The 26,811-nt window shown below is 42.2% G+C and overlaps 1 protein-coding gene across 2 annotated transcripts in view; it reads left to right on the forward strand.

Annotated features, from left to right (window-relative positions):
* Nucleotides 1–26,811, forward strand: part of nup210 (nucleoporin 210) — a 132,550-nt gene that overhangs the window by 86,531 nt on the left and 19,208 nt on the right. For both annotated transcript variants that reach the window (XM_078413937.1, XM_078413938.1), the window contains exons 22-33: nucleotides 459–586; nucleotides 1,123–1,258; nucleotides 1,441–1,503; nucleotides 1,661–1,840; nucleotides 11,524–11,604; nucleotides 11,823–11,954; nucleotides 13,146–13,301; nucleotides 14,120–14,211; nucleotides 22,615–22,789; nucleotides 23,337–23,512; nucleotides 25,881–26,101; nucleotides 26,192–26,328. In XM_078413937.1, the coding sequence (XP_078270063.1) occupies nucleotides 459–586; nucleotides 1,123–1,258; nucleotides 1,441–1,503; nucleotides 1,661–1,840; nucleotides 11,524–11,604; nucleotides 11,823–11,954; nucleotides 13,146–13,301; nucleotides 14,120–14,211; nucleotides 22,615–22,789; nucleotides 23,337–23,512; nucleotides 25,881–26,101; nucleotides 26,192–26,328 (1,677 nt within the window). The remainder of the gene's footprint in view (nucleotides 1–458; nucleotides 587–1,122; nucleotides 1,259–1,440; nucleotides 1,504–1,660; nucleotides 1,841–11,523; nucleotides 11,605–11,822; nucleotides 11,955–13,145; nucleotides 13,302–14,119; nucleotides 14,212–22,614; nucleotides 22,790–23,336; nucleotides 23,513–25,880; nucleotides 26,102–26,191; nucleotides 26,329–26,811) is intronic.

Genomic DNA, 26,811 nt, shown 5'->3' on the forward strand with positions numbered 1-26,811 from the left:
GGATGAAGCAGTTCCTGAGTCTGGAGGTGCGGGTGTAGAAGGCCTTGTGGCGTCTGCCCGATGGTAGAATTTCGAACAGGGGTGTGAGGAGTCTTTGTGAATGCTGGTGGCTTTTTTGAGGCATCGTGTGTTGTAGATGCCCTCCAAGGCTGGTAGCTGTGTTCCGATAGTCTTCTGAAAGATTGTATCTTGGAAAGATAACTGCATGCTTGGCTGTAGTGACATGGAAATATAGACTATATTATCACCTTTTGGAGGATAATTAGTTTGGACATACAAGGATAACAAACTAAGAAATGCTATCCTGGTGAGGTAAAAATAACAAATGTCGTTGATTACGGTTAAATGAAGATGAATGGATTTATGCATGGAGTTTTTGGGAATCCACTTTGCTTCTCAAACTATTTAAATTACACGCATGAAAACATTTGATATTAAAATAACTTTGCCTTCTGCAGGTGGAGATTTATAAAACCGTCAAAGCCTATGTGCGAGTTTTGGATTATTCAAAAAAACCCTTCTTGTCCAAATACTTGACATTCATGAAGTTAAAACTGAAAGCAGCTTCTCAAATACTTTCTTTGGAGTAAGTAACTTTGTTTTTGACCTGGAAAGAATGATTAGCTCCGTCATCTCTGAAGACAGGGTTCTGCAGGGGTAACTATTTGGCTTGTGGTGCAATTTCATTTTTAATCATGAATGCTTGAACTGATGGTTTTATCCAACCCCTTCCTTGTCCTCCTTCTCTGCCTGCCCTCACCACCTATCTACCAAAGATACTAGAGGAGCAAGATAGACCACTCGACCCTAAAATACGTAGTATGTCATGGCGCCATTTTAGTAGGCAGAAACTTTTAAAATGAAAAATAACAAAAATTTGTCAATTGATAGATGCGATATATTCTGCATTTTAATGGTATAATCACACATACTGTTCCCCCACAACACTGATTACACTGCGAGAGGCATAGCGATCTGGGGGTTTTGCCTACTAAAATGGCTGACGTTACACTCCTTTGCGTACTACACTTCAGTATAGGCGATTTCAACGGAGTGGTCCATCTTGTTCCTCTAGTATCTTTGCTATCTGCCCACTCACACTAAACAAATTTTCTGTCTTAGGCCACTTCATGAAATCCTTGACGATTACACTGTTGGCTTTACTGTTAAAGGAGTGGCTATCGGACTGACCAGCTTGACAGCAACTGTGGCAACCAAAGATGGCAAAAAAATAAGTTCTGCACCTCATCAAATTGAAGTAAGTTTGAGCATGGTTCAACTGTTTCCATATTTGATTGGGAAATCTTATTATCATGATGTTATAAACCAAAGAACAGTCATACAGAATTCTAATATTCTGAATGCTAAAGGTAAGGATTGAATATTTGATTTAATTTCAATCTTATCCATATCTGGAATTAATTTGTTTCTGTTCTTCAGGTTTTCCATCCTTTTCGATTAATTCCAAGGAAAGTAACACTCATTGTGGGCGCAATGACACTGGTAGGTTGTTATCAGGATGTGATTATTTCTGACAAGTATTTAGAACTGAAACATGCTGAAACGTTTTAACTTTGGACATAAGACACAAAATAATCAATGTTACAGAATATTTCTGTCTGGATATTTTGAAGAACGATAATAATTTACTATCTTGCAGATTACTTCTGAAGGTGGCCCCCAGCCTCAGTCTAATATTCTGTTCTCCTTGAGTGATCAGAATCTTGCCACAGTGAATAACATTGGCCTTGTGAAGGGCCTTGCTGTTGGAAGTGGGAAGGTGAAAGGTGTAGTCCAAGTAATTGATGCTGAAAGTGGCAAAGTAGTGGTGATTTCTCAGGTAAGCATTGTGAAATCGGGTTCAGACGTGCCATAATTGTGTTTTACATCAGTTCATGCCTTAGAGCATCAATTAGTCAGAGGATTTTGAAGAGAAGGCATTCTGACGAAACCCAATAAAAACTTTCAGCCACTGGCACTGCTGATACTCCATGGTGAAAGCAGATCATTTGAATTATATCCTTGGGTTAATCCAGGATTAGAAAAGGGAATGTTTTGCCCAATCTCTTGAAAATTATTATTGATTTTACACCTGTATGAAGGTTTTTTTTTTAAATTCTTGAGATGACACAGCAAAATCATTGCAACATTTGTTCATTAAATCAAGCTTTTTACATTTAATTAACTTGAAAGTCTTTCTTATGAAATGATATACAGTAAACCCTCATTATAACAGACCATACCATGGTGTTGCTGATTGTCCATATTAACCCAGGAGGTATTACCATTGTATATAGTTGAAACAAAGAACTGCAGATGATGATTAATACACAAAAGGACACAAGAAGATGGATTATTTATTCACAAAATGCTGGAGTAACTCAGCAGGTCAGGCAACATCTCGGGAGAGAAGGAATGGGTGACGTTTCGGGTCTGAAGGAGGGTCTTGACCCAAAACGTCACCCATTCCTTCTCTCCTGACGGCAGACGGCAGAGGCCGAGTGGACAGAGAGGCAGGAGGAGGTGGCGGTGGACAAAGCGAAGGAAGAAATGGCGGCTAGTGAGAGTGGAGGGAGCCCCACGGTGACTGAGTGTGCCCTGTTGGTGGTGGCGGCCTGAAGAAAGCACCTGCCCCGGCGGCTACAATGTGAGCCACAACAGACGCATCAACTAGATTGTGCAGTGGGTCAAGAGGGGCTCACTGTTGCACCTTTTGAGCTGGTGGTGGCCTCGGAAGCTTCTGCTCTGAAGCCGGGAAGGCGATACAGGTCCGAAGTCCAACCACTGTAACCAAAATCTGTTATAAAACAAGGGTTTACTGTAATTTTTAGAATTTTTAAGATTATAAATCATTTCACCTGGTCACATGACAACAATCATGAGGTAAAAATATTCCAAATCGGTAAATGTCTTAATCGTGTTGGTAATTATGATATGACCATAAACTTTGAGAGGTGTGTCGGAAGGAACTGCAGATGCTGGTTTACACACAAGATAGACACAAAATGCTAGAGTAACTCGACGGGACAGGCAGCATCTCTGGAGAGAAGGAATGGGTGACTTTCGAGTCGAGATCCTTCTTCAGACTACTGAGCGTCAGGGGAGAGGGAGTTACAGAGATAAGGAAGGGTAAGAGATCAATAAAGATGCAGATCAAGGAAAATGTAGAATATACCATTGTTAACTAGGAGAAGGTGACAACAAAGCAGAGATACAATGTAATCCGAGGGACAGTCACTGGTCGGAGAACTGGGAAGGGGAGGAATGGACAGAGAGGGAAAGCAAGGGTTACTTGAAATTAGAGGTCAATATTCATATCGCTGGGGTGTAAGCTGCCCAAGCGAAATATGAGGTGCTGTTCCTCCAATTTGCGCTGGGCCTCACTCTGACAATGGAGGAGACCCAGGACAGAAAGGTCAGTGTGGGAATGGGAGATGGAGTTAAAGTGTTAACCTACATGATCTCCCGGTTGCTCTCCTATATATCGGCAAGACCAAGTGCAGGCTTGGTGATCGTTTCGCTGAGCACCTCCGCTCAGTTCGCCTAAACCTACCTGATCTCCCGGTTGCTTAACACTTTATTGCTCAAATAATTTCCCAAAATAATTAGACACAAGTCAATAGATTGCTGATTCCGCTTATTGTGACTCACATACTTCAGGTCACATAAAAGCTAAAGCATTCTGAATAAAGCTGACTGTCCCTCGGATTACATCGTATCTCTGTCTGTTTTGTTGTCACCTCCTAGTTAAAAATGATCTATTCTACATTTTCCCTGACTGCTTCTCTTTTGATCTCTTAACTTCCTTATCTCTGTAACTCCCTCTCCCCTGAGGCTCAGCCTGAAGAAGAGTCTCGACCCGAAACATCACCCATTCCATCTATACAGAGATGCTGCCTGTCCCGTTGAGTTACTCCAGCATTTTGGGTCTACCTAAGATTGAGAGGTGGTATGCAATGCAAAAATTAATTAATTCATCAGTCAAAACACCGCATTTCCACACCTCCAACTCTTAATCTTCAAAGATTTTCACCTCTATTTGTGCTTCCATTCTGCATATGGACAAAACTGTCTATAAATTGGAAGTTTACCTCATAGATTAAAACTGTGCCCTTTGATCATGCTCTGACTTTAAATAATATTTCAGGTCTACTTTATTCAAGCTCTTGTTTGTGGATACCAATGGTTACTTTGGCTTTAAAATGAAAGGTTTTTCCTCATAAATTGCTTCCTCCTACGCAGTGACTGTAATGAGACCAGTGTCAACTGTCACGTTGTTTCTCAGCAACCAGAAGCAGTGGCCAGATGACCGATTCTTTATCCACCTCTTTTGATTTGTATTCTATTCTTTTGCTGTATAGTTTAGTCTCAGGTTTGCTGTAGGCTATTCAACATTGGTTGGATATGCCAAGTGTTTGTCAATAAGGATTCCTGGGTGTTTTCCAATTACATTCTTGGCAATACTTCATTTATTGAGTATATGTCATCTATTTTTCCCTTGCGTGTGGTACTTAAATTGCATGTGGTTCATTTCTGTGCAGATACATAGGATATATTTCATGAGCAGCCTTTTTAGATTGCTATGTTTCTCCCCAGTTTAATATCCCTGTAAATCTATATTGAGGTTCAGATCCAAGTTTATAATATTGGAGCAACTTGTTTCTGAGTTACAAGACCCTTTGCAACCATTCCGTGCTCTAGAATCTCCCCCCTTTTCAACTTCATCTTAATTCCTCTAAATTCTGTTGTTTAAACCTGATACCTTCAGCAAGAAGTGCATTTAACTCCAAATCAATCAAATTCCATCTGAGGATGTGTTGAGAGACCACCGGGCTGATTTAAAGCCGTTTTAAGAGGGAAAATAACTGTCTGTGAGTTGAAGAATCAACAAGAAAAGTAGTTTCCACCCACATCCCAAAGCTGTGGAAGGTTCTCGACCCGAAACGTCACCCATTCCTTCTCTCCCGAGATGCTGCCTGACCTGCTGAGTTACTCCAGCATTTTGTGAATAAATACCTTCGATTTGTACCAGCATCTGCAGTTATCTTCTTATATTACTGAAGTTTGTAGGTTAATTGGCTTCTGTAAATTGTCCCTAGTGGTGTCAAATAGAACTAATGTATGGGTGATCGTTGGTCGGCGTGGACTTGATGGGCCGAAGAGCCTGTATCACCCAAACCAAGTCAAAAGCACTTTATGATCTCTGCCGATTTGGAGCTAATTAACCTGCCAGCGTGGTCGGTACTTTTGTGATCTAGGCCATTAGTGATCACAATGTCCAGAAACCTCGGGCTACAGGCAGTTCTCCAAAGCTGATCTGAATAGTATCTATACTGGAAAAGAAGAGTTCTGTTCAGAGGAAGATGATCGGGTGAAATTTTTGGTGGTCTGGATTTTCTGTGGCCCACTGCCAGTCTGATCCCAAGAGTGCCAAATTAGCCAGTTTCAATTTGTACAACAACTTCCAAAATAAAAGCACCTTCAGAGAAAACGGGTGCAATTTTATGTTGTTGACCTTTCACCAAAATGGAGAGTTGGACAAGCGATAAATATGAGGGGAAGGTCCACGATGGAATAAAAGACAGGATGAAACGGCAAGAGAATGTGAGTTGCAGGCATAGTAGTTGGAGAAGTAAAGAACTGCTTTGTGCAAAGCTGCAATTTTTTCTTCTATCAAGTAAGTATGCAGAAGCTGGCAAACAACTTTGAGAATAAATCATTCTCAACATGTATCAACTAGAAAGATGCTAAATTAGACATCACTTTAAATTGCATGTACTAAGCCCGTATCTCTTATTTTGCTTTGTTACCAGAATATTAGCCTTTGCAGTCTGGAATATATTCATTGAATGAGCACCTGCGCCACTTTGAGGCACAGAATAGCAAAGATACACAAGTGTCTGAATTTAAAAAAGATTCTTGCCACTGAAGTTCAAGTGGCTACCTCTTCTGATAACATGCAGCCATTTCTGGACTTGCCAACCCAGAAAAACCAGCCCTTCCATATCAACTCTTTAAACGTTCTCAGATTTTTAAATATTTCCACGAGAACGTCCCAAATTTCTTGGAATACATGTACGTTCCATTGAATTTCTCTTCAGAAAATTGGCATTCGTTTCAGGAATTATTTTAAGGAAACTTTACTACATACCTTCTAAACAAGTAGACCATATTTTATACTTGTATTCTGTACACGTGCTCACGTCACCTATTTGATTGCAGTACCAACCACCTTGCAATAAAGAAAAAGTGCCCGTGAACAGTGTATTTTATTTGAAGCTTGATTTGCAAAGCTTTAGCTTTTATATATGACCTGAAGTACGTGAGTCACAAGAAGCGGACTTGGCAATCTATTGACGTGTATAATTATTTTTGGAAATTATTTGAGCAATAGTTTGACTTGCCAGCGACTGCTGCATCCATTCGCTATTCAGTGCTCTGTGTGCGTCATGTTTCAGGAGTTGACATGAAAGAACCTAAGATCAACGCTGCCTACTGTACCTTGATTCAAACAATAGAAATTGCCTTTTCTATAGTTTTGCCATCCTTGCTCTTCTTTGCAGGAACATGACAGGAGCAGAAAGGAGCAGGACAGGACCGGGCTATAATTATTTAAGTTCAGTTTTGTTCTCCTTAATCCACTGCTCTGAGTTTAGACGAAGGGATTAAAAGTACCATTAGTAAATTTGCAGATGATACTAAGTTGGGGGGTAGTGTGAATTGTGAGGAAGATGCAATAAGGCTGCAGGGTGACTTGGACAGGTTGTGTGAGTGGGCGGATACATGGCAGATGCAGTTTAATGTAGATAAGTGTGAGGTTATTCACTTTGGAAGCAAGAATAGAAAGGCAGATTATTATCTGAATGGTGTCAAGTTAGGAGGAGGGGGAGTTCAACGAGATCTGGGTGTCCTAGTGCATCAGTCAATGAAAGGAAGCATGCAGGTACAGCAGGCAGTGAAGAAAGCCAATGGAATGTTGGCCTTCGTAACAAGAGGAGTTGAGTATAGGAGCAAAGAGGTCCTTCTACAGTTGTACCGGGCCCTGGTGAGACCGCACCTGGAGTACTGTGTGCAGTTTTGGTCTCCAAATTTGAGGAAGGATATTCTTGCTATGGAGGGCGTGCAGCGTAGGTTCACCAGGTTAATTCCCGGAATGGCGGGACTGTCGTATGTTGAAAGGCTGGAGCGATTGGGCTTGTATACACTGGAATTTAGAAGGATGAGGGGGGATCTTATTGAAACATATAAGATAATTAGGGGATTGGACACATTAGAGGCAGATAACATGTTCCCAATGTTGGGGGAGTCCAGAACAAGGGGCCACAGTTTAAGAATAAGGGGTAGGCCATTTAGAACGGAGATGAGGAAGAACTTTTTCAGTCAGAGGGTGGTGAAGGTGTGGAATTCTCTGCCTCAGAAGGCAGTGGAGGCCAGTTCGTTGGATGCTTTCAAGAGAGAGCTGGATAGAGCTCTTAAGGATAGCGGAGTTAGGGGGTATGGGGAGAAGGCAGGAACGGGGTACTGATTGAGAGTGATCAGCCATGATCGCATTGAATGGCGGTGCTGGCTCGAAGGGCTGAATGGCCTACTCCTGCACCTATTGTCTATTGTTTACACGGTTTCACATTCTGCATTTGGGTGCTTGCTTGTTTTTCTCCTCCCACTTGAGAAATCCATTTTATTTTTTCTTCTTGACAATGTGCGCAATGCAGTGGCATTTCCGCATCCCTTCTACGTGTTACTGTACTTATAACACTTGAGGTCTTTGCAGAGTCGTAAGTGTTGGGAGCAGAATTAGGCCATTCGGACCATCAAGCCGACTCTGCCATTCAGCCATGGCTGATCTATCTCTCCCTCCTAACCTCATTCTCCTGTCTTCTTCCCATAACCCCTGACGCCTGTACTAATCAAGAATCTATCTATCTCTGCCTTTGACTTTGCCTCCACAGCCTTCTGTGGCAAAGAATTCCACAGATTCTCCACCCACTGACTAAAGAAATTCCTCCTCATTTCCTTCCCAAAGGAACGTCCTTTAATTCTGAGGGTATGACCTCTAGTCCTAGACTCTCCCACTAGTGGAAACATCCTCTCCACTTTTATTGTTTCATTTGAGTTTATCATCAATGAAATCATTGAGTTCATTGAGGTTCATTGAGCAACTCACCCTTGTAATCGTTCCTTCCTCCTGTCAGTTTATGGAGGTTAAGCAGCAGTATTGCCCTTTGACAATAGAGCAGCCTCCTCTCTCTCTCACTCTCAATATTTTAAAAATTGTTCCCTCGTCCCATTACTGATGAAGATCTGACCAAGGAATTTACAACGTGATTTTCCCCCTTTTCCTCCTTTTTTGTCTTCCGCGAACAATTTTCCCATACTGAATTACTTTTCTTCTTAGAGAACAGTTGAAGCTCATTTTCCGGTGTGCTGTTCATCAGCTGACCAATTTATAATTTCAACTTTCACATTTCATATTAGTTGTAACAATGTCTTTGCCTACTTTTCCCAGTTTTCTCAGCAAAACATTACAATTTGACAGGTTCTTGCCCCTTTTCATCCCAATTTTGATACAAATCCTGATTAGCTTCTGTTACAATTATTCTTGGACTTCATCCAAGATTTATCTTGTCACATTATAAGTAATCAAATCTTACTCACTAGTTCTGCCTTTTTTGCATCAGCCCGACCTCGTGATCCAAATCTATTCAATCACGCAGGTTTGACATTGATGTTTTAGTCATTGTTGACCTCTCGCCTTACACGGCATCTGTCATCGGAAGTTAGCTCTCCTTCGATGTTGACAATCATGCCACTGATTCATAAAGTTGAATGTTCGTGCCCTGCTGCAGAACTTGAGGACTTAACTTAAGACGATAGTGCTGTAGAATCCTGTCCTGTCAGAGATGTTGCCTTTTAAATGAGTTCTTAATTTGAGGTTCTGCCTTCAAGTTGCTGATGTGTCAGAATAATGGAAAGACAAAACAAGTCAAAATGTCTTGTGTGTGTAGACACAAAATGCTGGAGTAACTCAGCAGGTAAGACAGCATCTCGAGGGTGACGTTTCGGGTCGAGACCCTTCTTCAAACCAAAGTCTTCAGTCTGAAGAAGGTTCTCGACCCGAAACGTCGCCCATTCCTTCTCTCCTGAGATGCTGCCTGACCCGCTGAGTTACTCCAGCATTTTGTGTCCACCCTCGATTTTAAACCAGCATCTGCAGGTTTTTTTCCTGCACATGTCTTGTGTCTGCATTAAGTAGGCTCTAATGCAACTGAAGTAGTTACAAGTCCTCACTACTCTCTAAGATAAATGACCTGGAGAGTTTGACCCGCATTTTGGCTCACACTTTAGATTCATATACTGCTTGACTAGTTAACAATGACTATGGAGTGCCCCAAGGATCTGTGTTGGGTCCACTGTTGTTTGTCATTTACATTAATGATCTGGATGATGGTGTGGCAAATTGGATTAGTAAATATGCAGATGATACTAAGATAGGTGGAGTAGTTGATAGTGAGGTAGATTTTCAAAGTCTACAGAGAGACTTGGGCCTTTTGGAAGGGTGGGCTGAAAGATGGCAGATGGAGTTTAATGCTGATAAGTGTGAGGTGCTGCATTTTGGTAGGACAAATCAAAATAGGACGTACAGGGTAAATGGTAGGGAATTGAGGAATGCAGTGGAACAGAGGGATCTGGGAATAACTGTGCATTGTTCCCTGAAGGTGGAATCTCATGTGGATAGGGTGGTGAAGAAGGCGTTTGGTATGCTTGCCTTTATAAATCAGAGCATCGAGTATAGAAGTTGGGATGTAATGTTGAAATTGTACAGGGCATTGGTGAGGCCGAATCTGGAGTATGGTGTGCAGTTCTGGTCGCCAGATTATAGGAAGGATGTCGACAAAATGGAGAGGGTACAGAGGAGATTTACTAGAATGTTGCCTGGGTTTCAGCACTTAGGCTACAGAGAGAGGTTGAATAGGTTGGGTCTTTATTCTTTGGAGCGTAGAAGGTTGAGGGGGGACTTGATAGAGGTTTTTAAAATTTTGAGAGGGACGGACAGAGTTGACGTGGGTAGGCTTTTCCCTTTGAGAGTGGGGAAGATTCCAACAAGGGGACATAGCTTCAGAATTGAGGGACAAAGGTTTAGGGGTAACATGAGGGGGAACTTCTTTACTCAGAGGGTTGTGGCTGTATGGAATGGGCTTCCGGTGGAAGTGGTGGAGGCTGGCTCGATTTTATTATTTAAGAGTAAATTGGATAGGTATATGGATAGGAGGGGATTGGAGGGTTATGGTCTGAGTGCAGGTAGATGAGACTAGGTCAGGGAGAATGGTCGGCGTGGACTGGTAGGGCCGGACAGGCCTGTTTCCATGCTGTAGTTGTTATATGTTATATGTTATATGTTATGCTTAAGAAGTGTCATTTTGTCTGGGATATCTTTTAAAATGTGATAGATGTTAGGCAGACATCAGAACCTGCATGGTATCATTTGTGCCTGAATTTGTTGGTATTGGACCATTTTTTATGGATTTGTATGTCCAGGACATTTTGAAGGTCATTGTAACAATACTTTATAATTTTGCCACATCAGAATACAGATGTTGATGCTCGGTCTTAGAACACGGACTGTACATCATGTGAACCGGTCCTTTGGCCCACGTTGTCTGTGCCAAGCCTAATGCCAAGTTAAACTCATTTTTTCTGCCCACATGTGATCCATGTAGTGCCATACCCTGCATATCCACATGCATATCCACATGCATATCCACATGCATATCTACATGAATATCCACATGCATATCATATCATATCATATACATACAGCCGGAAACAGGCCTTTTCGGCCCTCCAAGTCCGTGCTATCCACATGCATATCCACATGCATATCCACATGCATATCCACATGCAGATCCACATGCAGATCCACATGCAGATCCACATGCATATCCACATGCATATCCAAAAGGCTCTTTAAATGCCACTGCTGTATCTGCCTCACCACCACCCGTACCTCTGGCAATGCAGTCCAGATACTTTCCGAACCCAAGAAGAATAGCCAGGGGCAAACCTTTTGTCTAAATTCAAATTTGACTAAATCTGACTACCGGTTCATGATAATCACAGATGCAAATGGAATCCTTTTTCTGTACTGGTTAGTTTTAACTTTGCAGGTTTTTTTACTCCTCATGCCGCCTTTGTACGGTTGCTTTGCAGCCACAATTTTACAACTAGAGCAGGAGAAATATGGTTGAGGTTTATATTACATGATATTATTTCTTGAGTTCTGATAATATAGATAATGCCCAGTTATATTATGAGTATTATTATATAAGTCTTGCTGATTTTAAAGTGAAGTTAATCATATGGTTGAATACTTCTGCATGCATTTTCAATGTACATCTTTCCAAGTGCTGAGATACTTGTGGAAAATAATATTGCGGTATAAAATAAGAACAGATGGAATAGGGTCGATGTTTTGCCTGGCCAGCTCTATGATGCTGTACGTAAGCTGCTTTTATTTCATTAAAGGATGAAGTCGATGTGGAAGTCATTCAGCTTAAAGCTGTGAGAATCCATGCACCCATTACAAGAATGAAGACTGGCAATTGGGTAATCTTTTCTTCCTGCATTTTAAAGCAAAATCTCTGAATTCTTGTACATTTCTGATTAATCTTTTGTCTCTAAAGATACGAAATATTAACCAAGCAGTTGCAAACTCATTAATTCAAGAAAATTAAATCAGATCCATTGTTTTCTACACTCTGTTTTGAATTTGGTAATATACATTGAAAATATGGGCAGTTTTGATTATTAGTTTTCATTTGCAGATGCCAGTCTATGTAATGGGAATTACTAGCAATCAAACGCCATTTGCATTTGGCAGTGCAATACCTGGACTGACATTTCATTGGTCTGTAACGAAAAGGGACATCATTGACCTTGAAACAAGGCATTCTGAGGTAATTGAGCTGCTGGAATTCAAAATTCTGATTTGCTATTTACATAAAACGCTGAATTTTGGAGTCGTGCAGCAAGGGAATGGTCCTTTGGCCCATGCCAACCAAGATGCCCACCTGTGCTTGATCATATCTGTCCAAACCACCTATCCAGATACCTGTCCAAATGACCAATAAAGATTACTGAGCCGGCATCAACAACTTACCCTGGTAGCTCGTTCGGTATACCCACCATGATTATGTGGAAAATAGACAATAGGTGCAGGAGGAGGCCATTCGGCCCTTTGAGCCAGCACCGTCATTCAATGTGATCATGGCTGATCATTGTCAATCAGTACCCCGTTCCTGCCTTCTCCCCATACCCCCTGACTCCGCTATCCTTAAGAGCTCTATCTAGCTCTCTCTTGAATGCATTCAGAGAATTGGCCTCCACTGCCTTCTGAGGCAGAGAATTCCACAGATTTACAACTCTCTGACTGAAAACGTTTTTCCTCATCTCAGTTCTAAATGGCCTACCCCTTATTCTTAAACTGTGGCCCCTTGTTCTGGACTCCCCCATTGGGAACATGGTTCCTGCCTCTAACGTGTCCAACCCTTAATAATCATATACGTTTCAATAAGATCTCCTCTCATCCTTCTAAATTCCAGTGTATACAAGCCTATCAGGTTCCTGTGAAATCCTTCTACTGTCACCTTAAATTTGTGCACTCCAGTCTTGATTCCCCAACTCTGTGGGGTAAAGATACTGCGTATTCACCCGATCTATATACCTCTATCAGGTCAGCCTGTAGTCTCCTGTGCTCCAAGGAATAATGTCCTAGCTTGTCCAGCCTTTCATTATACCCCAGGCCCTCAACCATTGGCAACATTCTCGTAAATCTTTTCTGCACTCTTTCCTATGGTGAGTAACCAGAACTGAACACAGTAATCTTAAGTGTGGCCTCACCAACACCTTGTGCAACTGTAACCTAACGTTACAACTTCAACACCGATCTCCCTGACTGATAAAGGCCGCTGTGCCAAATGCCTTCTTCACCACCCCATCTACCTGCAGTGCCAGTTTCAGAGAACAATGTTCAAAGTGGGTGCATGACTACACATATGAACTTAAGGAAATGGACTCCCACAATGGAAACTTTTTTTTGTCAAACGTTGAATTTATATAAACTTTGATTTATACATTTTCCGTTTTAGGCATCTTTTCAGCTTCCAGCACGTTACAACTTTGCATTGAATGTGTACAGTCGTGTAAAAGGCAGAACTGGACTGAGAGTTGTTGTAAAAACCACAGATCCTACAGCTGGACAATTTGAGAATGCAATTGAACTGTCAGATGAAGTGCAAATTCAGGTATTCCGACCATCCATTTTTCTACATTGCTGTTACTGCAGTCACACAGTAGGGGGCACATTTTTGGAGCTGATGGTGACAAATTGCAAGCATTAACATGATTCTATATATGGTAGAAATTGATCAGAGAACTGCAAATCATCACTCTTTAGTCACAACCAGATAGTATAAGGATCCAAACAGTTTTTATCATTGAAACTACGAGAACAGTATGTGCTATACTCCTGCCATTGATTATTAGAATTTAAGAGGAAAAAGAGAAAAGGTTTATTGCCTGTTGTATTTGTATCCTTGCCCAAATCCAACTGCCATGGATTACAGTTTGATTTGTTGGTTTGAAATCTTGATTTGTTCTGTAATTATTAAATAAATCTTGCCCTCACCACGACCCGAGGCCTGCAAGGATCTAGTAATGCCTGACACAAAATTACTTTTTGCTGGTTCCAAGCAAATGGGAAGCAAAGATGTCAACGATCTTATCAACCAATCACGTCTGAAGAAGGGTCTCGACTCAAAACGTCACCTCCAGAGATGCTGTCCGACCACTGAGTAACTCCCAACTTTTTGTGTTCATATGCAGTTCCTCCCTACACATACTAAATAATTCACAGATAGCAAAGGTGGAGATTAGAGGCTGAACTTCACTTTCAGGAAATAATTATTTTTAAATGTTTTTTAAATGTGTAAATTTCAATACGTGCATATGTTAATGCCAGGGAGGCGCTAAAGAATTCACTTCCATAATTCCTTTCTCAAAGTATTTTTAATTGCCTGTATTTTTGCATGTTACCAGTATGTTAAATTGTTCCTTTCTTTAGGTGTTTGAGAAGTTGAGGTTGCTCAACCCGAAAGTTGAACCACAGCAGATATTAATGTCGCCAAACTCTTTCTTGAAACTTCGAACAAATCGGTAAGTTTTTAAATCTCACAAAGAATTTGAATTTGGACCTTGCAACCTCTAAATACTATCATTGAGATATTCTGAAAAACTAAAATTAGAGCACCAGTCCAATTCTCTTTTTTTTTTGTTCAAAAACATTGAATTCTGGTGCTCTACTGCTTTTTGTGATTGTAAGCAACCTAATTTTTTTGTTATGCTGTAGTTAATGTAAACTACCTTTTTATCTGCTTATGTTAATGTCGGATCCAGATGTGCTTTGCATATTTTTTATTTAACCTCCTGAAGACGGACCTAAATGGCATAAAATATCGTGAAACATGATTCAAATTTTGGGGCTTTGTTTTTCTACAAAACGGTAAAAATACAGATGACTGGTTAAGATCCAGTATAATTTACTTCAATTGATCCAGTTGCACTTCAAGAGTCAAGAGTGGTTTATTGTCATACAAATGGACCTGCTGGGCCCAAACCTCTCCTGCATTTGTGCAGCATTCTCTCCTACTCTCCCCTCTTCCCCCATCCCCCCCTCCTCCCTGCCACTCCTCTCCCTCCCCCCCCTCCCCAATAACCCTCCCCCTACCCTCCCCAATAACCCTCCCCCTACCCTCCCCAATAACCCTCCCCTACCCTCCCCAATAACCCTCCCCCCTACCCTCCCCAATAACCCTCCCCCCTACCCTCCCCAATAACCCCCCCTCCCTCCCTCCCCCCCACCCTCCTTCCTCCCCCTCCTTCCTGCCCCTCCCTCCTGCCCCTCCATCCTGCTCCTCCCTCCTCCCCCTCCCTCCTCGCCCTCCCTCCTCGCCCTCCCTCCTCGCCCTCCCCCCTCCCTCCTCCCTCCTCCCCCTCCCTCCTCCCCCTCACCTTCCCTCCATCCCCCTCCCCCAATTTTGATCAGACAGGGAGATAATACCATGGCGGGTCACATTTGCCTCCAGCAGCCGGGGCTCTGGAGTTGTCGCCCAGCCAGAGCCGGCAGATCTGTCCCCATAGCTGACTTTGGCGACCGATCAGCAGGTTAAATTTCCTGCCAGTTGCAGGGCTCTGGAACCAAGGGTGCCGGAAAACCCATTGGTAGACCTGTAACTTTTCACTGTGAGATTGAATTGTACTTGTGGAGTTGCGATGATACTGATGTAACATTTGAACAGGGAGCGGATATTAATTATAGATAACAATAATTAATGGTGATTGATCTTCCAGCAAAACAGCAGAGACTTCTTATCACATAGAAGAAGATATGATTTAGGAGCTGGAACTGGCCTTTTGCAAGTTCCACTATTTAATAATAAGTTTGTAGCTGAACCTCGACTCTACATTCCTGTCAACCCATGGTAACTTTTTCCACTTTGCGTATCAAATATCTATCTACTTTTAAAATATTCAAAGACACTGTTTTTATCTTTTGAGGAGGATAGTTTCAAAGATTTGAAATCCTCAGAGGTTTAAATAGTTGACTTTTTTAAACAGTGATCTCTAATTTTGGATGCCCTCACAAGAAGAAATATCCTCTCCACATCCACCCTCGCAAAACTCTTTAGCATTTTATTTTAATCAAGTCCTCTCTGACGCTTCTAAACTCCAACAGAAGCAATGCTAGTTTGTGCAACTGTTCCTCAAGGCAAAACCCTTTGCTGATCTTGACGTACCATTTCACTGCTTCCAACATATTAACATTCTTCCTTAAATAAGGAGGCCAATACAGTTTGCAGTCCATTAAATGCGTGACAACCAAATGCTCTTCACAGCTGATACCTTTTGCATTCAGTTCCCCTAGCACTAAATTCTAACATTCTGTTGACTTTCCTCATTTACCTAATGTGCATAACAGCATTTCACTAATAAAGCATGAGGAAGCCAGATCACTATGTTTGTTCTCAGGGCTCTGTAATATCCCAGCATTTAAATAATATATTTATCTTTTTTTTTCCACCCGCATTGTCCTTGATTTGCCACATCTGTACTCATTCACTTAACCATTGTAGCTTTCTTATATCCTCTTCAAACCCTCCACGGTCTCTTTTTATTAGCATTACACAGCATATGGGGAAAAAATGGATTATCACTAATGGAGTTCATACGAACCTTAAATAAAATGGAAAACGCAAGACTAGCCTGCTCTGCCATTCAGGTTCATATCTGATCTTCAGCTCTGTTTTCCTGTACTATCCCCATAACCCTTGATTCCCTTAATAATCGTAAATTAATGTTTGCCTTAAATGTACATGGCAACATTATCTATGCTTCTCCTCTGGGATGTGGGAAATCGGGGAAACTTCCTGTGTTCCTGAGGATCACACTTGCTCGGAGATGCTGCAGCTCCTGTTAGTGGAACTGAAGCATCATCTTGATGACCTTGGAGACTGAAGAGAGGGTTGTCATAGTAGAGGATCTTAACTTTCCCAATATAGACTGGGGCTGCCACAGTTTCAAAGGCTTAGATGGGTGGAATTTGTCAAGTGTGTTCAGAAATGTTTTCCTTAATCAAAATGTAGAGGGGCCCTGGAAGAGAGGGAGCAAAGCTTGATCTCCTCTTAGGAATTTGGGAAGGGCAAGTAACTGGAAGTGTCAATGGTTGAGCCTTTTGGGACCAGAGACTGCAGTTACATTAGCTTTAAAATGGTTATGGATAAGGACAGGGCTGGTCCACAAATTAAAGTTATGAGTAGGAAAGAACTGCAAATGCTGGTTTAAATCGAAGGTAGACACAAAATGCTGTAGTAACTCAGCGGGACAGGCAGCATCTCTGGAGAGAAGGAATGGGTGACATTTCAGGGCGAGACCCTTCTTCAGACAGATTAAAATTATGTATTGGGGTGAGGCCAACTTTGGTGTTAGATAGGAACTTGCTAAATGTGATTGGAGTAGGTTGTTTGCAGTCGAAGAGATGTCAGAAAGTGGGATGCTTTTAAAAAGAGTGGCCAGTGTTCAGAGCATGCATGTTCCTGTCAAAGTGAAGGGCATTGCAGGATGACGAGAGTAATTGAGGCCTTGGTCAGGAAAAAGGAGGCATTGGCCAAGGCATTGGCAGCTGGGATCAAGTGTAACCCTGAAGGAGTTTAGGGACTAAGGAGCATACTTAAGGAAATCCGGAGGGGCAACAAAAAAGGGCAAGATAGCTCTGGTGGATGAAATTAAGGGGAATCCAAGGGTATTTTATGTACATTAAAGGAAGAGGCTAACTATAGACCCCTCAGAAACCAACCTGGTCATCCATGTGAGGAGCTGCAGGAGATGACCAAGGTCTTGAAGGAGTATTTCTCTTCTGTTTTTACTGTGGAGAAAGACCGGGAGACAGCGGATCTTGGGATAGTTAATGGAGATGTCTTGAGGACACTCCGTACGATGGTAAGGAGGTGAGGGATGTCCTCAGGCGTATGAAAGTAGGTAAATGTCCAGGTCCTGGAGCCCACTGCCAGGGGTGGTGGGGGTGGCAGATGTACGATAGTGGCTTTTAGATCGGCACATGGAAATGCAGGGAATAGAGGGATATGGATCATGCACAGGCAGATGAGATCCGTTTAACTCAGCATCGTGTCGGCACAAAGCTTGTGGGCCAAAGAACCCATTCCTGTGCTGTACTCTTCTATGTTCTATGAAAGTAGATATATCTCCTGGGGCTGATCAAGTGTATCTGAGGACACTGTGGGAAGATGTAGAAATTGCAGGGGCCCTGACGGAGATATATATGAATCATTGTTAGATACGGGGGAGGTGCTGGATGACTGGTGTTTGGCTAACTCTGTGCCTTTATTTACTTCATGGTCAGAGGCAGAGGGGAAGTTTGTTTTTTGGACGAGAGGTCTGTGACCAGTGGCGTGCCTCATGGATCGGTGCCGGGCCTATTGTTCTTTGTTGTTTGTGGTTTATATTAGTGATTTGTTTACAAAATGCTGGAGTAACTCAGCAGGTCAGGCAGCATGAAGAAGGGTCTCGACCAGAAACGTCGCCCAGCAGGTCAGGCAGCATCTCAGGAGAGAAGGAATGGGCGACGTTTCTGGTCGAGACCCTTCTTCAGTCTGAAGAAGGGTCTCGACCAGAAACGTCGCCGATTCCTTCTCTCCTGAGATGCTGCCTGACCTGCTGAGTTACTCCAGCATTTTGTCTGAAGAAGGGTCTCGACCAGAAACGTCGCCCATTCCTTCTCTCCTGAGATGCTGCCTGACCTGCTGAGTTACTCCAGGATTTTGTGAATAAATACCTTCGATTTGTACCAGCATCTGCAGTTATTTTCTTACACCACATATTGGTGATTTGGATGAGAATGTTCACGGCATGATTAGTTGGTTCGCAGATAGAACTAAAGTAGGTGAAGAAGGTTATCCAAACTTACAGCAGGATCTCAATCAACTGGGCAAGTGGGCTGAAGAATGGCAAATGGAGTTCAATGCAGATGAGTGTGGAGTCATGGAATCACACAGCATGGAAATAGGCCCTTCGGCCCAACTTGCCAGCCAGGATATTTAGTTTAGTGATACAGTGTGGAATAGCGTACCGAGTCCGTGCCAACCTGTGCACTAATTCTGTGTTGTCCCAGTTTTGCATCCTACACACTCGGGGCAATTAACATCAGCCAATTAACCTACAAACCTACATGAATGTGGGAGGGAACCGTAACACCCGGTGAAAACCCACGCGGTCACAAGAACGACGTCCAAACTATGTACAAACAGCACCCACAGTCAGGATCAAACCTGGCTCTGCGGCGCTGTAAGACAGCCTCTCTAACGCTGGGCCACAGTGCCACCCAATCTACACTTGTCTCTCCTGCCCATGTTTGGCCCATAACTTTCTCAACATTTCCTATCTTTGTACCTGTCCAAGTTTCTTTTAAATGTTGTTATGGTACCTGCCTCTGGCAGCTGCTTCCATTTCCCCACCAGTTGCCCCTCTGGTTCCTATTCTCACCTTAAACTTATGTCCTCTGCTTCTTGATTCCCATTCCCTGGGTAAAGGTTTCTGCAGAGTGCAACACCTCTCACTTGTTGACTAGTCTCAGCCTGCCAAGACTGAGAAGTGCCTGTTATTCCCACCCTACTGTCCACCAGGTAACCAATTCCCAATTTATGCTGACGTTAAATTGTACACTGACGTTCACCAACTTTGTAGCAGGGACCTTATTGAAAGTGGAGCAGAAATCTAAATATATCACATCCACTGGCTTTCCCTTTATATATTAGTCAGTCATGGAGTCATGCAGCATGGGGATGGTTTGTTTGGCCAATGCATCGTCACTGTACAGCAGGCTCCGCTCTGTATTAATCCCATCTTCAGGCAAGTTGTCTATAGCTTTCTATGTCTAGCTGATTCAAGTGCTCATCTTAACTTCTTACATGCTACTTGCAACCCAGCTTTAGCGACTCTTTTATAATCCTCAAACAACTTGAGTGGGTTATTCAACCCGACTTTTTTCTCATTAATCCCATGCTGATGTATTCAGTTACTCAGTCCTTCATGATAGAATTCAGCATTTTCACTACGACCACCCAAGTATTCGAGCTAATTCGACTGCTAATCTGATTTGTAAAGTATTCAAGAATCTGCACGGTATGATGAGTGACAATTAAATTCAGTCTGAAGAAGGGTCTCGACCCGAAACGTCACCCATTCCTTCTCTCCAGAGAAGCTGCCTGTCCCTGTCCCCGCTGTGTTATTCCAGTTTCTTTGTGTCTATCTTTGGTTTAAACCAGCTTCTGCAGTTCCTTCCTACACATAACCATTTTACAGTTTACTCCAGTTTGTCTGATTTATTTTAAACCTGTTAAGGTTGTTTTCAAGGAACTGACAAATTTATGTAATGAAGTGTTAGCCACAAAGCTTTGAATCTGTACACTTGGTTTCCCTTAGAAGTGTTACTGTTTTTGGTAATAGCCTTCAGCAGCTATTTGTGGATTTAATTTCACTTTGTTTTAAGTGGGTTTTTGAAGGTCACCATTTGAATCTGCTTTATTTGATTAGGTGTTTGTTGTGAATTCATTGTCTAGCTTTAAGTGACTTTAGCAACAGATTTGATACAGTAAGTAAATCTGTAAATTACTTTTTTGAAGCAGGCAACCCAGTGGTAGGAAAACTAATTTCCAAAGAGCACCAAAATTACTTGGTTCTCGCTGTTTTAATCTGTGTGTTATCAATTCTTGTATTTGTTTTCCCCTTAAATAGTCAAGCCTGCAGAGTTTTTTTTAAATCATGATTTATATAGTCTGCAAACTAGAAATTGTGGATAGATACAAAATGCTGGAGTAACTCTGTGGGTCAGCCAGCATCTTTGGAGAAACGGAATAGGTGACGTTTCGAGTCGAGACCCTTCTTCAGACACGGGTCTGACTTGCAGCTCATTGGAACATTTATTTCAGTTATAACCACCCTAACCATCCCAAATGGGTCTGCAAAAAATTCAAAGCAATATAAAAACATGTGATGCAAAATCTTTGGAAGGATTTCTACTCAACTGAAATTAATTCAGTTAACACACATAATTTGTCTTAATTTTTCCAAGGGAAATTGTAACAAGCACCAAGTTGTTGGGGAGGGAGGGAGGGGGGGGGGGGAGGGATGGGGGGGGGGGGGGGGGGAGGGATGGGGGGGGGGGAGGGATGGGGGGGGGGGGGGAGGGAGGGGGAGTGGGAGAGCAGAGGGTGCTGCCCCAATGCAGGAGTGATTTGGGCCCAACAGGTCCACTTGGTCTAGTAATCTATAAAGTTCATAATCAAAACCTCAGCTACAATGACACTCAAATACTGTGCATCTTCAAAACCCTCCATTCCTTGCACATCCATGTGCCCATCTAAAACCCCCTTAAACACCACTACTGTAACTATATCCACTAGCACCCATGGCAATGCATTGCGCACACCCGCCAACTCTTTTTAAAAAGCATTGCCCCAAGCATCTCCTTTAAACTTCCCCCCTTTCATTTTAAAGATATGCCCTTTAATCTTTGACATTTCAACTCCAGGAATAAGGTTCTGACTGTCTACCGTATCTATGCCTCTCATAACTTTATATACATTTATCAGTTCCTCCTCCGACGCTCCAGAGAAAGCAATCCAAATTTGGCCAAACTCTCCTTGCAGCTAATACCCTCTAATCTCGGCAGCATTCTGGTAAATCTCTCCTCACCAACCCCAAGCCTCTACATCCTTCCTGCAATGGGGTGACCAGACTTTAGGAAACACTAGACCAAGTGGACCCATTGGGCCCAAACCTCCCCTGCATTGGTGCAGCACCTCCTCCCCCTCCCCCTTCCCCTTCCCCATCCCCCCACTCGATCCCCCTCTCCCCCCTACTCCATCCCCCTCTCCTCCCCTCCATCCCCCTCTCCTCCCCACTCCATCCCCCCACTCCATCCCCCTCTCCCCCCACTCCATCCCCCTCTCCCCCACTCCACCCCCCCCACTCCATCCCCCTCTCCCCCCCACTCCATCCCCCTCTCCCCCCCACTCCATCCCCCCACTCCATCCCCCTCTCCTCCCCACTCCATCACCCCACTCCATCCTCCTCTCCCTTCCACTCCCCCCCCCACTCCATCCTCCTCAACCCCCCCTATCCTCCCTCCCTAGGAGATAGATGCTAACTTTAAAAGGTGAATAACTTTAAAAATAGAACGATTTCAATGAAACTTCTTCCATTAGCTCCAAAGGGACGACGGTGAGTAAGATGGGCCGAAAATTGTCACGCTATCGTGTACCGTTTTGGCTGTAGTTCAGGAACAAACAAACAAATGAGAGTTTTAGTATATAGATTCCCAATGTGGCCTTCTGATGTTGACTACTTTGGAATGAGTTATTTATGGGGATCACTGCATGATTTAATGATCCATTAATTATGTGCAGTTCAGATTTCGTTCCTCTATGATAACGTTGCATTTCCTGTCTATTATTTCCATGGGTGCACATTGCTGATGGATGAACGTTCTTCACAGAACAGATTCAGGCACCCATCTGAATATGTACTAATCAAGTAAGGGTTTCGAAGAGGGAAATGGGATGGTATGGCTGGCCAGAGACTGAAAAAGTAAATAATCTTTGATAGTATGAAATTGTTGGTTGATTTCATCGTAAGTCAATCCCTTTCTCATTGTACTATACAAGAGACGCCTTTGGTGTGAGGAGGCAGAGTTGTGGTGGAGTTTCCTTGGAACCACAGACCTACTGCTTGCCTGCAACTTGACGATATTTTAACAAGCATTTGAATTCCTGCTTCAGTCTGCTTCAAATCAATGTACATGTAGCACACCCTGCTGCCTTTTTATTACTCTTGATCTTTCCATCACTTTGAACTGTGCCCTAGTTAACTCTACATGCCTAAATGCCACCATTAGGCAGCGGGGCTGAAAACTTCTTTGAAATTATTTAGATTTGCTGAACTAAGGTATTTTTAATTGATAACATTTCATGCTTCCTTGATTGGCAGAGATGGAGTGGCTTCTCTTAGTTACCAAGTACAAGACTATTCTGATAAAGTTTCCGTGGTGCAAGTGGATGAAAATGGACTTCTGACATCTGGTTCCATAACTGGATCTTCGACAATTGAAGTGAACTCTGAAGAACAGTTTGGCATCAATCAAACTGTCACTGTTGCTGTTAAGGTCAGAATGCATCGTACGTTTTTGTACTCTTTTGATATTTTTATTACAGTTTTGAACTCCTTGCGTTTACCATAAGGCTACCGTTTGATTTGATGTATTGTGGTGGGGGGGGGGGGGGGAGGAGAAACACTAAATCTTGCCTGTCCCTCGACTCCATGACTGTTTCCTCCAGATCTCCATGCACCAACTTTTCAGAGCTGTGTGTACATAGTCTGGATGTGAAGAGCTGTTGTTGCCCTGGAGCATCCTGCACACCAATGGCATGGGCTGAATAGTCACAGGGCCTCCTTGTCATAATGTTTCCAATTGTTTGAGCAATGCTGTGGGGGAGATACTATCAACAAATTCAAAGGGAAATTTGCTAGATTAGTCTATTGTCAGCTTCTGATGCAAGTTTCTCTGTCACATTTGAAATGGGATTCAAATACGTGAAAGATAACCCATGCGGTCAAATGAATATTTCAGGTAATCGCACGATGCTGTGATGTTTCAAGTTAAACCTGGTTCATTCTTCCTCATTTTTGACATCATTCTTTCAAACGTTTAGGTTGCACCTGTCTCGTACTTGAGAATCAGCACAAGTCCCGTAATCCACACAATCAACAAGGAGCCTGCCCTGGTCATTCCAGTGGGAATAACTTTAACATTAACTGTCCATTTCCACGACAGCTCTGGAGACCTCTTTGACGCACAAAACACCATGATAAATTTTGCCATGAACAGGTAAACCAGCTCAGTCAGTATTTTTCGTTATTTGCAATGGATATTCAAGCTCCCGTCCTCCTGTGGCCTAATTGTAATATATTGCCACATGACAACTTGCTGCTAACCACTTTATTGGATTCGCAATGAATGACAGCATCGGAGATCAAATGATGTATGATGCACTTGGTGAAACAACAAATCACAGCTCAAACCCGCAGGAAGATATTGTGGTACACAAATGAGCACAGGTGCAGGCTGCTAACAATGAATCGGCTGTCAACAAATAGTTTGCAAAAAGTCAAATAGATAAGTGGGGTAAGGTGCACAAATGCTCAAAAATATTTTTTGCAGTGGATGTGGGATATGAAGCTTGGCTTGGAGGTACAGATGATGGCAGTGGTCTGACTCAATTACAATGCCCAGAGAAGGAGATTGTGACTGGGTTTGAAGCCCTTGACCTTCACAATATTAAGTTGGGGAGATTTTCTGCTCATTCAGTGCGTAAAGATTCTGACACTTTGGAGGCAGAGCAGTAGTTGAGAGAGGGAAAGATGGTTGAATCTCATATGGCAATTGATGTTCTACTTCTGGACAATGTCGTGCAGCTATCGATGAGAAACAGAAAGGGCCATGAATAGATATTGTGGTTCATATCTTAACTAAATCTAGCAATGGAGATCTCTGGATTTCAATATGGCCTGAAAATAAATTGCAGCTCTGTTTATTTTTGAAAGGTAGAATTTTCAATTATTTTGATCCCTAACCTTGTTAGCCTTTGCAAAAGCAACCTCAATTCAAGTATTTGCCTGTTTAGTTTTGTTTAGAGATACAGCACGTAAACAGGCCTTTCTGCCCACCGGGTCTGTGCCGACCAGCGATCCTTGCATATTAACACTGTCCTACACACACTAGGGACAACATTTACATATACCAAGCCAATTAACCTACGTCTTTCAAAGACACACGTCTTTGGAGTGTGGGAGCAAACCGAAGATCTCGGAGAAAACTCATGCAGGTCACGGGGAGAACGTACAAACTCCGTACAGACAGCGTCCGTAGACAGGTTGGAATCTGGGTCTCCGGTGCTGCAAGCGCTTTAAGGCAGCAACTCTACCGCTGCGCCACCGTGACCTTTGAAAACAATGAAACTTTGTGAAAGATGATACGAGGGAAAATCTCTGGTTGCTTGAGACCTGGCATAAGACAAAGCAGTAAAGTGGAGAGAAAAATACTTCAATTGCCAGCTTGCACATGTAATTCATATTGAATAGATAATTACATAAAGTAGACTTCACTAATAATTTAAAAATAATTGAATTGAATTGAATTTATTTGTCATTCAGAAAATCTGAACAAAATGTCGTTACCCATACAGTCATAACAATAAAAAGCTAACAAAACACACAATTACATGAATTTAACATAAACATCCATCACCGTGACTCTCCTCCAGGCACCTCACTGTGATGGAGGTAAAAGAAAGTCTTATCTCTTCCTTACTTCGGCTCCAAATGTAGGGAGGCTCACATATTTTGTGCAGAGCAACAATGATTTATTTTTTATTTTTAGTGATACAGCGCAGAAACAGGCCCTTCGGCCCACCGGGTCTGTGCCGCCCAGCGATCCCCGCACACTAACACTATCCTACACCCACTAGGGACAATTTTTGCATTTGCCCAGCCAATTAACCTACATACCTGTACGTCTTTGGAGTGTGGGAGGAAACCGAAGATCTCGGCGAAAACCCACGCAGGTCACGGGGAGAACGTACAAACTCCGTACAGACAGCACCCGTAGTCAGGATCAAACCTGAGTCTCCGGCGCTGCATTCGCTGTAAGGCAGCAACTCTACCGCTGCGCCACCGTGCCGCCCTGATGTTGCAGGCAATGAATTCTTTCTTAAATGTTCTCTGCTGATAATCTTTAAAATGAATAAAAAATTAGTAAATTGGTTTTGGTTTAGTTCAAAGATGCCCCTCGACCTCCAAGTCCGCGCTGACCAGCGAACAACTGTACACTAGTTGTATGTCATCAACCATGCATGTTTTACTAAATCATTGCAGATATTTCAAACAAAAAACAATGATTGTTTTATGTTTGAAATATCTGCGATGAAATCTGGAGAGATAAAATAAATAATTGGACAATATATTCAAAAAATTGATGAGCATTCAATAGAATTTACATTTTGGAGGTTTAAAACATTTTTTTTTTTATCACAAATATGAACATGAAAGTGAAGTATTCATTTTTCCACTGAGGTTCAAACTTTTTGGACTAAGGCAAACAGAGGCATGGTATGAAAAATCAGAATGCTTATATTGAGGTTCATTATTTCTTTAATGTTTTCATTATTAATTAGATAATGTTCATTTGATTTCTGTAGGGATGACCTGGTGCAAATTGGCAAAGGAACAACAAATAATACCTTTATAATAAGGACTGTGAATGTTGGACTGACTTTGCTGAGCGTGTGGGATGCAGAACATGTAGGCATTGCTGATTATGTTCCCTTGCCTGTTGAACACTTCATCCATCCTGAATTACAGGGAGAACTAGTGGTTGGTGATGTAATATGTTTCAGCAGTAATCTAGTTAATCCAGAAGGTAAATATCTAATATATTATTGGATATTCAAGTCGTCATACAATTTACAAGTGTATGATGAAATCCAGCATTTATTCTGTGTTCTTGCAGGTCAACCTGGAGTTTGGAGTTCATCTTCCAGTAACATTATTCAGATTAGCCCTAAAACTGGCACAGCAGTTGCAAGAGATTCTGGGCTTGTCACGATATATTATGATATACCAGGACATATCAAAACTTACAGAGAGGTAAGCTTTGCTAATAACAATGAGCACCTGCATAGTTTTTATGCCTGGATTTTGTCAATTATTTTTGGTGGAATAATAGCATTACTTAAAGCAATTAACTGTTTCCTGTAAAATAACTGGGATTATATTTTAATATTTCACTAAATTACTCATGTCTACACCAAGAGAAAATTACCCTTCTGTAGATGGTGGGAATCTTTACTTGGCCTTGGAGGGTAGTGGAATGCATGCATTTCTGAGATTGTGACACAGATTCCAATGTATTGGATGGTACAGCTAGATACAATCAACGCAACTGTAATGAGGTTAACTTTTTATTCTAACTATGAATAATATAAAATCAAAAGTGATTATTAAGCCTTAATGTTCATTTCATTCAGAGTCCATGGAGAATTATTCTATTGTATGTTTTCCTTCTCTTCACTGCACCATGTTCACTAACCCTGACACCCCCCTCCCCTCCAAACATTTAGTAAGGATTTA

Source organism: Rhinoraja longicauda, chromosome 17 (genome assembly GCF_053455715.1).
Source record: "Rhinoraja longicauda isolate Sanriku21f chromosome 17, sRhiLon1.1, whole genome shotgun sequence".
In the NCBI taxonomy this organism is placed as follows: Eukaryota; Metazoa; Chordata; class Chondrichthyes; order Rajiformes; family Arhynchobatidae; genus Rhinoraja; species Rhinoraja longicauda.